Source organism: Amphiura filiformis, chromosome 18 (assembly GCF_039555335.1).
Source record: "Amphiura filiformis chromosome 18, Afil_fr2py, whole genome shotgun sequence".
NCBI classification, from domain to species: domain Eukaryota; kingdom Metazoa; phylum Echinodermata; class Ophiuroidea; order Amphilepidida; family Amphiuridae; genus Amphiura; species Amphiura filiformis.
The window spans coordinates 43,339,539-43,351,722 of NC_092645.1; the positions used below are offsets into that span (position 1 = coordinate 43,339,539).

At 39.6% G+C, this 12,184-nt stretch overlaps 1 protein-coding gene across 1 annotated transcript; it reads right to left on the reverse strand.

Annotated features, from left to right (window-relative positions):
* Positions 1 to 3,851: 3,851 nt before the first annotated feature.
* LOC140138701 (uncharacterized) lies at positions 3,852 to 8,239 on the reverse strand. The gene is made up of 4 exons (XM_072160451.1): positions 7,897 to 8,239; positions 7,320 to 7,601; positions 6,668 to 6,769; positions 3,852 to 4,233 (listed from the first exon to the last, which is right to left on the reverse strand). The coding sequence occupies exons 1-4, from the start codon at positions 8,135 to 8,137 to the stop codon at positions 4,046 to 4,048; spliced, it is 813 nt and encodes a 270-aa protein (XP_072016552.1). The 5' UTR covers positions 8,138 to 8,239; the 3' UTR covers positions 3,852 to 4,045.
* Between the last annotated feature and the right edge of the window lie 3,945 nt (positions 8,240 to 12,184).

The window sequence follows — 12,184 nt, forward strand, 5'->3', positions numbered from 1 at the left end:
GAACAGATCTGCGAGACGCCCCATTCGAAATTCCTTTTTTTTTTCATCTCAAACTTGAACACGATTACGAATCTCACCCTTTCTATTATGTGAATCATAAATATGAGTACTATGTCAACTCCTCTGATGCCTGGAATAAGCATCAAGCTCATGAGCTGGATCAAAATACCGGGACTAAATTAACTAAAAGATGTTAAAAACCTATGCATCTTTCTTTGGTACGATTTTAGTACCCACAAGTGTGTTTATTTTAGCATTGAAATTGCAATTTTTCGCGCGCTTCGCGCGCATTTGTAACGGTAATGTTCTATTAGTAGTAGATCAGTGGGATAATTAGATAATCTTGCCCCCTGGCTCGGTGACTCTGGTACATCCCCCTTTGAATTTTAGCATTGAAATAGCAAATTTTTGCGCGCTAAGCGGTAAGCGCGCACTCTATCACAATTCCTCGGTAAAGGAGTTCTGGGGACAGCTTGGAAAAACTTGAGTTAGGCCTACAGTGGGGAGGGGTGTCTTCTATCCGAAGAGCCAGGGGTGGCAATCTTGTTGCGCAGGGGCCAGCAAAAAGTAAATCCGGCCAGGCTAGCAAAATTTATTTCTGGACTACCCCCCCCCCCCCCTGAGAAAATGGTCGAGCGACGGCCCTGCGTTTTCAAAAGATTTACCACATTCGCCTTGCTAATTAGCAATGAATTAATTGCATTATCTATTGACGAAATTAAAAAAGGTGTTTTTAGAATTTTTTTCGGGGAAAAATAGGTACGGCAACTGGGTATAATGAGTCCTAAAATGACTAACAATGTGACAAAATATGAAAATTGGGACGAACATTTGGCTTTGCCTCTCACATCAAAATCCTGGATACGCTATGGGAAATCAGTTACATCATCATATGACCTCGTTCAGCCCTGCTTTCCAGGAAGTGACCTTTGCCATTGCTTGTGAAATGTTGACAGTTGGTGACAGATGTCATGCTAGAAACATTTGTGGCTTTAGCATGTTTTTTATGGTAGACTGAATTATTACTGCCTTGTGCAATCCAGCTTTCCAGGAAGTGACCTTTGCCATTGCTTGTGAAATGTTGACAGTTGGTAACGTATATCTGCCTGGAATCATTTTGAATTATTTATTACCGTCGATTTCAGCTGAAATCCGTTTGCCTCCTCCATTTGGAATTATCTGATGTAGTGGATATCACCCACCATATTTTTAATGATTAGGTGCGCAAAATAGGGAAATCACTGAAATGAGTATGCTCATCTTTTCTGGATGTCCAGGGCCTCACTCAGCTCATTTGATAGCTTTTGATTCTCGGCCGCATAATTCAAAAACTCTTTCTTTGATTGTTACTCACCGGGTAGGAAGTGTTCACTTATTCATGTGTTTTGCGCCCGGTTTTGCGAAGGAATTCAAATTCGACTAAGGGGCTGTGCAATAATTATGAGCCCCCCGGAATGGCTCGCCAAAAATCGCTTGCCCCCCTCTCGGCCCGCCAAAAATTCTTTGCCCCCCCCCCCCTTGAACATGCCAAATTTTTTAGGATCCCAAATTCCAACCTTAAATGGTCTAGATTTATGTTGCGAGCGCAGCGAGCAGCAGGCAAATTTGCATATTTAAGCGTTTCCGTACCGTTTTCCTAAGCCTTTTTAGAGCGTTTTATTAAAAAGGCGCCCCGTGAATGCGTGCCAAAAATCGCTTGCCCCTCCCTCTCGGCTTGCCAAAAATTGCCCCCCCCCTTTCGGCTCGCCAAAAATTTCTTGCCCCCCCCCCCATTTTACCCTCCCCAGGGCTCATAATTATTGCACAGCCCCTAATGAATTGAACTCGTGGGATGGGAATACGAGGAATGTCCTTCTGATATCATATAATTTTCATTTTTTGAAATTCGCCATATAATACAAATTTTATGGCAAATTATTGATGTTTTTGGTATTTAACATTTGAACATTTTGACGTTTCGTATTGACGATATACGGGTTTTTTTAAGGACTTAAAAGAAGACCATTTTCATATACATTACCGGTATATTACGATGAATCCAAGTGTGTGAAAATATTGGATCCAAAACATGATAATGATTAAATTTGATGATTTACGTCAAATATTTATTGGTCTCGCTATGAGTTTTAACATTTTCCAATTTTTCATCGATCCAATTTTATATCATAATAGATGCAAAGGATAATTCTACAGCCTGTCTCAAAAAAAATTGTGCAAGTGAAAAGCGCCCTCTTTGGCAATTAGAAAATACCGTTATGACATGATGCTTACATCAACGTCAAGGGCGTAGTCTTAGCTCTCAAATACCGTTGTTCAATTTGCTTATCTTAATCTCGAGATATGTTTAGTTAACAACGTTAGGGTAAAATCACAACTGTGCCACTTTTACCATTTTTCTAGGGAAGAGGGCTGTACATGTTTAACACAGATCCTGGATGTAAATCAATGATAGCCTCAAGTTTATCAAGAGTTCCTTCGTGAAATCAAAAGAATGCATCAATTACACAGCAATACAAAATTGTTTTTACTGTTTTACTGTTCTATCATGATACAGGTATAATGATTCTCTTTTTCCACTTAAAACAGATTAAAAGATAAATAAATATTTCACATTCTACTGTAAAATTAAATGCATGTGCATGTCAATGATTTTATCATGGTAGATACTGTTCTCTTTGTCATTTAAGACATGTTAAAAGACAAACAAATATTGCACACTTATAGGTTAATGAACGCGTATTACTTGTTAGTAGAGAAATTAGACAAAATAATGCACGCGCGTTGATGTTGATGCGTCTAATGCACGAGCCCCGAAGGGGTGGGGTGCATTTATAGACGCATCAACATCAGCTATCATTGATTTACATGTACAGCCTTCTTCCCTAGTAAAAGTGGCACAATTGTGACTTTACCCTTTCGTTGTTAATTAAGCATATCTCGAGATTTAAACAAGCAAATTGAACAAACGGCATTTGAGAGCTAAGTCTGCGTCCTTGACTTTGATGTAATAAGCATCATGTCACAACGGTATTCTCTAATTGCCAAAGAGGGCGCTTTGTACTTGCACAATTTTTTTGAGACAGGCTGTAGTGCTCTTTTTTGGGTGTTCTCAATCTTGTAGGACTACTTGAATGGGCCTATTACAGTTGAAGTTCATATAGGCTACCCCCTATGGAAAACATGACCTCAATCTCCCACCAGGGAGTATGAATTTCAAATGGGGTTACCTGAAAGTGTGGGGGATTAAGGTCATGTCTTTCATAGTGGTGTATGGATTGCAACTGGAATAACCCAGACCACATCCGAATATTCAACCAGAGGTCTAATGCCCATCAGTCAACAATTTTACGTTGTATGTTACAACGTCGTATAAAAGTAATCTACGTTGTACTTAGGTTGTCATCTATATACATACATTGTAAATACGTAAATTTGTGAACTCGTATTCGTGTTGTGATAACGTTAGTTTCGACGTTGATTTTCAGACATTGATCAAACGTTCTGAACGTATTATTCATAAGTTGTTACAACGTTTGACCGGACTTAATAGAGACGTTTGAATAATACGTTCACAAAGTTCGTGAACTACCAAATCGCAACAGTTTAAAATAGTTGCTAACCTTAAATGAGAAGATAATGGGCCGTTGAAACCCCGTAATTATTACCAAATTAATTGATATCAATAATGTCTTGAATTTCATGGCAATAAATGGAAAATAATGATATCCGGAGAGGCGCATTTTGTCCATGGAAGGGGAAAACTGATTAGGAGTAGGAGCTCTAATGGTTGTCGTCCATTGGTAACTATATAACGACCAACCCTTTATAAAAAAAGAACAGTTATTAAGCTCGTAGGCGAAACAGGCATTGTATGACTAAATTGGTTAATTGCCCTCAATTTGACTAAATAAAAGATATGAAATATTACATATTCTTTGAGGAGAAATATTACACACAATTTATGTTGTATCACATTGATCAACGGACCGGATTGATACGAACGACGCGGGTCAAGATTGGCTCGCAGGCCGTAGCGTATTCTTTTCTAAACCTTTCTAACATTTTCTAATTCCCGTAGCAAGTGCGGCCAGTTTTCTTCCATCACCTCATCCGAGTATGCCTTGACGTATATATACATCCCTGTGAGTAGTCCTAACCATCCGTCAGCATCGTAGGCTTCTTCTACCTGCACTGGTATTATTGGCTTGTGGAGCTTGAATGCGTAGTTAGCCTCTGAAATAATAAAACATGCTTCACTTTAGCTCAATATTTATTTGAGACAGGCTTTAATTAATTACAATCCTCGAAATAAGTCTTGGAACGCTTACGTGTAAAAACGTAAAACTGTCACACCTCTCCCCCGCACACCGACATCGCCCGGTTAATAATTACATACAGACACCGAAATGAATACACGGGGTAGATACACGTAAATGTGCTATGCACGATTGATATTCAGACGATAAATCTTTGGATACCGGGGTAGAAAATGATGAATATCTCCCGTAAATGATTTCGTATAAAGAAACCAGATCTGGTTCCTTGCACTTGAACATATATGTTCAACGGATATTATCGTCGTTAGCTAGCGTCTTGAGAAACTAGCGTGCGTCTTGAGCTGAAAAAGTGACCAAAATTCAGATTTTAAATAGCGCAGCGTAGTCCCGCGTGGAGGTAGTCTCGGGCCAGACTGTATGTGGCTATCACGAACATAGAGGATCGACGAGTGTCAGACCGACTGACACAAACTGGCTGTGTAGGGGACTATCGTAGAGGCAGTCTAAAAGCATATGACCATGGCGTATGTATGCTCGCTGACCGTACAGAGGTCAGTCACAGGCTAATGTCATTAGCCTTAGTCGGATGTCCTTCAGCCCATTATGCGTTTAAAAAACTATTAAACAGGTCGGAAAACAATGGCCATGCGTGGCTGTGGATTCAACCTACCATGGCATTTTCTGCCATGAAGATATCGGGGCGATGACACTGTGCCCCGTGCAATGTTGAGAAACGCCGATGTCTTCAACGGTTTCTCATTGTGCTCCAACATTCATTGATTTGTTTCCAAACACAATATACGTCAGTTCCATGATCATAAGAAATTCTGCTCGGAATTTCGGCAGAGTGTGCCAAGCGTTCCAAGTACCGGTACCTTTTTCGAAGAGTGTAGCTCATTTAACCTATTATTAAGTGTTTGATGTTGTTGAACATTTACAGACTTGACATTTAATATGGAATATTTTTCGCAAAATTCCAAGACTGGTCTGGACGGAGTCTGCATAGACCGCGCGGGCTAAATATTAATTAGGGTGTGTCGGGAGACGGTGTAAAGTAATTGTTTGATAGAAAATGTGCTTTCCATATGTTTACATTTTGGTGCTCATAATGTAGCGAATTTGCCAAAAATGGCGGATTTAAGGAATCTGAATTTGAGTTTTGCGGGGGACACAATTTCGGACTTTATGCAACATGGTTCTGTTATTATCAAATTTATAGGGGTTTGAGGCGATATTTCTTAAACTTTGTCAGCAACTGGCATTAATCACAGCTGAAATACACTTACAATGTATCAAGTTTTTGAACAGGGGAGGAGCTTAAAAATAGGGCTCTTAAAAGCTGTACGTACTCGGAAAGTTTGAATGGCCTCCTTGGGTCAAATGTTATAAAAATACGGTACAAAAATAACTGTGCGGATTCCTGGTTGTCAAATGAACTCACACTGTTTCTTTGTTTGCAGTAAGTTTATAACATGTGGCCCCAGGGGATCATTCAAACTTTCTGAGTGCGTACCACTTTTAAGAGCCATATTTTTCAAAGTTCCTACCACTTTCAAAACTGGTAAATCACAGGTGCATTTCAGTTCTGATGAACACTTATTGGTATTTAGGTTCAGTAAAATCGCCTCAGACCACAATAAATTTGATAATATCAGAATAATGTTGCTCAAATTCAGAAATTTTACCCCAACAAAAATCAAATTCAGTCACCTTAAATCCGCCATTTTAGGCTAATTCACTACATTCTGAGCGCCATAATGTAAACTAATGGAAAGCACATTTTCTGTCAAACAATTATTTCACACCATCTCCCGACACACCCCAATTAATATTTAGCCCGTGCCGTTTATGCATACCTCTACCAGACCAGTCTTGGAAATTTGCGAAAAAGTATTCCATATTAAATGTCAAGTCTGTATTAGGTATCAAATATTATTTTTAAATTTCTAAAATTCACCCGAAATTTATATTTTGTCAATCACATTGATGGACTTCTTCAGAATTGATCAGTTGATCCATTTTCCCGGGAGACTGCTTTCCGGTTGTTAGACTTCTTTCCGATCTTCAAATATGGATCATATAATTATGTGGCTTAATAGGTAATTATCCTCCTCTCTAAGACTCTAGGAGCCATGCAAAGGATCTAAACACTGTTGTCTGGTTCCTTGATGACTATACTCTGATGTCCATATATAAGAAACAGAATCACTGTAAGAGGCGGCTTCAAACTCGACCGCCGGTTGATGGCGGTTGAACAGCGTTCCATTGTTTAGAACAATAGAAACCGTCTCCAACCGGACAGAACCAGGCGGAACATGCGGGCAACCGGCGGTTGAGTTTTGAAGCCGGCCCTAAGATTGATATATTATAAGATTGTTATAACACCATACCTGCCTGACAGAACGCACTGCCCTTGTATTTTCTTGAGTAACACATCAACATGGCGTCTGCCTTTTCTACACCGTCAGCCATTGCCATCAAAATGTTACCTCCTGTAAAGAAATTCACAATAAACCACCTGTCAATGGTTTTGACCAACATATGCCCATTCGTGTATTCCTGTATTTTCAGGAATACCAATGGGCCAACATTTGGCCGACGTTAATTTGCTACAGTTAATTCCCGGGAGTTAATTATTGCACCAATATTGGGCGCACGACCAAATAATTGTGCACTAGTGGAAATTTAAAATAAGATTCTTGCAAAAGTGATGAGAATTGGACAATGGGCATAACCAGACCGTTGCAACTCATATACTAGCGCAATACAAAAAGGTGGCGACAGCGTCGGCTTCCCCTGCGTATTACCCTGCACTCCAATGGCGTCACTTTCACGGAGTGTATTACAAAATAGGAACGATTATCTTAAAAGGGGTACGGTGGTGAAATACAGCTCCCACCCAAATAATTGATTACGCTAGTGATCTACCAACAAGTAACTTCTACACCATCACGCAAATAGACACGTTATTTTCTTTCCAGGACAAAATAACTAATAATCATACATAGACAAGTAAGAACAGATGCTCGATACGAAACTTACGCATTTTGTCGACGTCCATCCAGACATTGTGCCCCTTTTGTTTCAATCTGTCTCTGATCTTGATAGCTCTGTCTTGATGTTCCCAGTTGTAGCTTATCATCACATGCAGACCTCTCATAGCATCTTCATAAGACGGTGGAGGATCTTGTGGTTGATCGGCTGAGGAATCAGCTTTCTGTTCTGGAAGTTCATCGTGTATGTCGATCAGTCCGATCTGATGTAAGAGACCTTTGCTTGCTTCACGTAGTCTTGAATCGTCGGACGATTGTAGCTTTTTTAGTCCTTCGGAAGACAAAAGGCAATACTTATGAAATACTGCAAGAATATTGTTTGAAATGCGTATAAATATAAGAGAAGGTAAAAAGAAAATACTTCTTATGATTAGCAGCGTCATTTTAATTCATTATCATTATACCGGAAAAACCGAAAGTGACCTAACGTTACGTTGTCTTTCGTGTCGCCGAATGGCCTTTATTTTAGCCATATACGCAAATCGTCTTTGGTCCATGAATTCAACTGTATCACCACTGATTGCAAAAATAGATCGTGTTACTCCTATTTTCAAAGTTTTGCCTACCTTCTAATGCTGCCGTATCTGCAAAAGTCAGATGTGTCAGGATAATTTCCACGTTACTTTCAATAAAGGCTAACTTCCACAGTGCTTCCACCGCTTCCTGCTTTGCTTCTTTCTCCTTTTTAAATTTGAGTCTTATTACCGATGCCAAGACTGGGATACCTCCGTGCTTGATGATTGCACTCTTGTTGATATCGTTGCTTGATAGGTTGTTTAATCCTTCACATAGTCCCTTGACAGACATGAGAAATTGCTTATCCTCTTCTCCGTCTTTCTTGATATTAAACGAATAACGGTGTTTTTCAGACTTGATAGCTTCCTGTAACAACTCCACAATCGTCGCTATGCACCCAAGTTCAAGTTCAAGTTCAAGTTCGATACGGTTAAACACCCCAAGTGGGGAAAATAAACCGGTTTATGGTGTGTGTGCTTTTTGTTTTCTCTTAGTTGAAGATTTCTTGCAGTTGTGCTTTGAAGGCTGTTGGGTCTGTAATTGCTATTGTTGATTCTGGTAGAGAATTCCACTCGGAGACAGCCCTTGGTAAAAATGAAAATTTGTAGGTGTCCTTTGATGGTTGAGGTGGTATGAATGCTTTGCTGTGATTATTTCTGGTGGAGCGTGTTACCGGGTGCAGCAGGGTTTGAACCGGGATGGCTAGGTGACCTTCGTAGGCTTTCTGGAACTGGCTGAGACGTGATATTTTGCGTCTGGTAGATAGAAGTGGCCACTCCAGATCCGTCATCATGTCGGTGACACTGCTACGCCTGTCATAGATGTTTTTAACAAAGCGGGCAGCCCTGCGCTGAACAGCTTCAAGTTGGTATATTTGGTCCGCGGTGTAAGGGTCCCAGACTGCAGCGCAGTACTCCATGGAAGGTCGCACCAATGATTTATAAGCCATGTTCTTGATATCTTCAGTGCATCCCCGTAGATTTCTTTTTATAAAACCCAGTGATCTGTTAGCTTTTGCAGCTACTTGACTGATGTGATTTTTCCATTTCATGTTGTTTGAGATGTCTACACCAAGATATGTGTGTGAATTTGTTTGACTAAGAACGGAACCATTTAGTGAATATGTATGTTGTTTTGGTTCTTTGGCGTTTGTAACCTTTAAGACAAAACATTTGGCTATGTTGAAATTCATGCACCATGTATGTTCCCAGCTACAGAGTCTGTCAAGGTCCTTTTGGAGTTTGTCGGCGTCTGCGTCATTGCTGATTGTTCTGTAAAGAACACAATCATCAGCAAAAAGTCGGACAGTGGAGGTGATTTGGTCGGGGAGGTCGTTGATATATAATAAGAAAAGCAAAGGACCGAGTACAGTGCCCTGCGGAACGCCTGATTTGACATGTACCCAGTCCGATGCATCACCTCCTATAACAACCTTTTGCTTTCTTTGCATTAGGAAGTTAGAAATCCAAGTTAGCGTCGGTCCATCCACACCATAATGGGCAAGTTTCAGCATGAGCCTCTGATGTGGTACTACATCAAAGGCCTTGCTGAAGTCCATTATGATGACGTCTGTCTGTCGCCCCTTGTCGAGGATTTGGCGAAGTCATTTGTTGTCAGTATTAATTGAGATTCACACGATCGATTTCGGCGAAAGCCATGTTGATGGTCGGTCAATATGCCATACTTGTCAAGATGTTTCATGACATTCGAATGAATGACATGTTCCATCACCTTGCAACATATAGAAGTAAGGGAAACCGGTCTATAGTTGCAAGGCTGTGTGCGATCTCCTTTTTTGAAGATTGGAGTTACATTCGCATTCTTCCAATCTTCAGGCAAATTGCCAGTCTCGAGTGATTTTCTAAAGATGGTCGCCAGGGCTGGCGCAATCTCCTTTGCCCCCATCTTTAGAATGCGTGCGGGCACGCCGTCAGGTCCAGTTGCTTTGTTCGGGTCAAGGTCTGTCAGTAGCTCTTCAATACCATTGATGGATATATGTATGTTTGGCATGCATGGAAATTATATTATTTTATATACATTAGGTCGACTTTGGTATGTGACGCAAAAATATGTTGTTGATGCTATCGTAATGCATTATTGTGAGTTGTCTACTGGCATTCTACCCTCTCGACCTGCCAAAACATCTATGCCCCCCCCCCTGCACGTGCCAAATACCAAACCTGAAATGGCCCAGATATATGGTCGAAACCTACCAAAAGTGTACACGGGCCCTTTTAGAATTCCAAATTAGAAATGCCTCCACATTTTTTCCTTTTGCTCATTGACTGAAGGCATAGTGGGTTTATACGAACCAAAAGCGCCATTACTAATCTTGAAAAGGAAATCCAGGAAATATGATAGTTAATGTGACATCATAACCAAATGTGTTACCTACGAATACCACTAGGATGCTTTCACTATCGCAATACGAATCAATCTAAAACAAATGTTCTATTTCCATTAATGCTTTTTTCGTGTATTGTAGACCACAGTGTGTCAGGAAAATGCTAGCTCAACCAGAAAATATTTGTTTTTATAACGCGAACAATATGATCTTATTCAATTTAAGCTTAAGTTTAAGTCGGTTTCTGTATTTTGTTTATGGAATGAGTATAAATCAATTTACCCTAAAAACTCGATATTTAGCATAATGTGCTTACTATCGAGCGCTTTTAAAACATGCAAACATGATCGATATAACAATATCTATATTGAGTTTAGAGGTTCAAATTTTGTTATTATGTTAATGAATGAATAAAAAAACCAGAAAAGGTTGGAATGGATTCGAAGGAAACCCCAAACGTAGAATTCCTTCAAAGGAATTTCTTTTCGTGCACTGTCAGCCTAGTCCCGAATAAAGATGATAGAAAGCGTGTTTAACAGTATGTCTACAGCACAGTTAAGATAGAAATATGTTGCTTTTTTGATGTAATATGTTTGCATTTTTATAAGCCTAAATGGCTATGAACTTGAGCACAACATCTTTTTGGTCCTTTAGCGCTATCGGTGCCCGAAGAGGTACCGATGGCACTTTCTATCGTACCCTGAACATTTGTACAGTGCATTCGTTTTTTTATTTAAATGAAAAACAATAACACTATGCAAATGTTCATTATTATGCTTGATACAATGTATTACATCTTCAGGGAGCGATGCTGATCGGTACCTAACCGAGTACCGACAGTTCTATAGGACCAAATTGGATGTGGTGCCTTGGGACACCACAACAAATGGTTAAATTTGTGTCAGACTACTATACTGATTCAATAATTATCCTTCCCAATATCCTTTCATTGTAACTGTTATTTGGTCAATTGTGATTTTATTTCAAGAAAGTAATGATTTTATGGGAGAACTGTCTGAGAAATGTCACGTTAAGTTGCACTCACCTTAAAAGAAACAATGGGAATTTTTTTGAATGAGTGTCAGAGATGTAGGTTAACTGCTCAGCGACACTTTTGACCTGGCGAATGGTATTACAATAAACGCCTTATGAAAATATTCGATACAAATTCTTGTTAACGATGGACTACTAGCAATAAGCCATCAGATACAACTAATTTCCCGATAGATTAATGTCGGTCATTAATGAAATTGATCATTAAGAGATTGAAAATGTGGTAAGACAATAAAAACCATAAGAAATTGTGTACCATTATTGAAGCCACCGCCTTCACAGTCATATTAAATTGTTGGGCTGAAATGTGTGTAAGGTTGATTGGGTCACATATAGTCTCCTCATGGTTTAAAGAACATATAATGGGAAAATTACACTGTGAAAACGTTGGGTAATATTTACACAATACGTGCACAATCCTGAACAATTATTTGGTAAACCCATTTGTGGAATGTATTTTATCCAGCGGTTAAATTGTTCACAGTTGAATCATCATTGGGTAAAATATTATCCCGCGTTTTAACAGTGTACCACATGTGACTATTACCTCGCGTTTTAACAGCGTACCATATGTGCGCATGTGACCAGTACCCGGCATTTTAACAGTGTAAAACATGTGCGCATGTGACTTGCAAATGCAGCTCCATTGTAGCTTCGACTTCACTTCTGTTTTATTTATGAAGAACGTTTTGTTTATCTCCATATCACACCCGTCACACTTTGAAGCTGAGTCAACGAACAATTATATTATTTGGTAAAGTATTCGCCGTCTAATTGACTTTGTGTTTTGATCAGTTTGATCGTGGTTCCGAACACAGATTGACGGCAACGATCGATGTCACACTGTGACGGTGAATTTACTTTTCTTACTACCCGTTTTGGCATGTGAGCTAATAATTTCAAATGTGCTCAAAATGACCAAATATTAAGAAAACGGTAAT

Coding starts and splice junctions, on each gene's coding strand:
- LOC140138701 (XM_072160451.1), bottom strand. CDS start 8,137: ATGTCTGTCAAGGGACTATGTGAAGGATTAAACAACCTATCAAGCAAC. Junction 7,602..7,896: donor AGATACGGCAGCATTAGAAG/GTAGGCAAAACT, acceptor TGTCTTCCGAAG/GACTAAAAAAGCTACAATCG. Junction 4,234..6,667: donor CAGTGCGTTCTGTCAGGCAG/GTATGGTGTTAT, acceptor TTATTATTTCAG/AGGCTAACTACGCATTCAAG.